Below are 898 nucleotides of genomic sequence, written 5' to 3'. Positions count from 1 at the left end.
GAACAACAAATCAATGCTTCTCTGTCTCTCAAATAAATACATTTTAAAAATGCTTTTAAAGAAAATAAAAATCTCACTGTCAACTAATTTGTGTAAAATGTACTAAACTAATGATACTAGTGTCTGCAATCTAAGACAAAAATAAAGTATTTCATGAAATTAATTTTATGAATTACATATTATTTTCATTTCAATAGAACACTCATTTGGGAAGATGGCAGCTTGGAAATCAATAACATTACCAGGAGTGATGGTGGCATCTATACATGCTTTGCAGAAAATAATAGAGGGAAGGCTAATAGCACTGGGACTCTTGTTATCACAGGTAAGGAAGCATTTAATTAAAATTGTGGGGTTTTTTAGTTTGACATTGATGCATTTCTAATGTACGATAAGACGTGGGTCACCACGAAGCTTCTAAGGAAGTCCACCTACTGCTACGTGTCCATTTGAAAAGCCTTTGGCCAAATGTCTTAGTGAAATTGTTTTTGGAATTTGAATTTGAAAACATCATATTCCTTTGCACAGAACTATCAAAATATATTGATTTTCATTCTTTTAATGCAGACGGTACTATTTTCTTGAATTGTGCGTTACTCCTTTATTTTAAATGTCCAGATCCCACGCGAATTATATTGGCCCCGCTTAACGCGGATGTCACTGTTGGAGAAAATGCCACCATGCAGTGTGCTGCTTCCTTTGATCCTGCCCTGGACCTCACATTCGTCTGGTCCTTCAATGGCTACGTGATCGATTTCAACAAAGAGAACATTCATTACCGGCGGAATTTTATGGTACGTGTCTTAAGCTTCATCGTATTAACATCCCAGTGACCCCATGTGTCTGCACTACAGCTCTGAAACTAAAAAACAGGCCAAAAAAAAAAAAAAAAAAAAAC

The 898-nt window shown here is 35.6% G+C and overlaps 1 protein-coding gene across 1 annotated transcript; it reads left to right on the top strand.

The window, feature by feature from the left end:
- Window positions 1-197: 197 nt before the first annotated feature.
- LOC102751400 (contactin-1-like) lies at window positions 198-794 on the top strand (the record flags this gene model as incomplete). Its single annotated transcript, XM_006777699.1, has 2 exons — window positions 198-325; window positions 619-794. Coding segments are annotated over 2 exons (304 nt in total), but the record flags the coding sequence as incomplete, so codon positions are not given.
- Window positions 795-898: the final 104 nt, after the last annotated feature.

The sequence above is a fragment of the Myotis davidii genome, unplaced genomic scaffold (genome assembly GCF_000327345.1).
Source record: "Myotis davidii unplaced genomic scaffold, ASM32734v1 C63421730, whole genome shotgun sequence".
Lineage (NCBI taxonomy): Eukaryota > Metazoa > Chordata > Mammalia > Chiroptera > Vespertilionidae > Myotis > Myotis davidii.
Note: the sequence above shows the minus strand (reverse complement) of the source record. Positions and strands in the feature narration are given on the sequence as shown.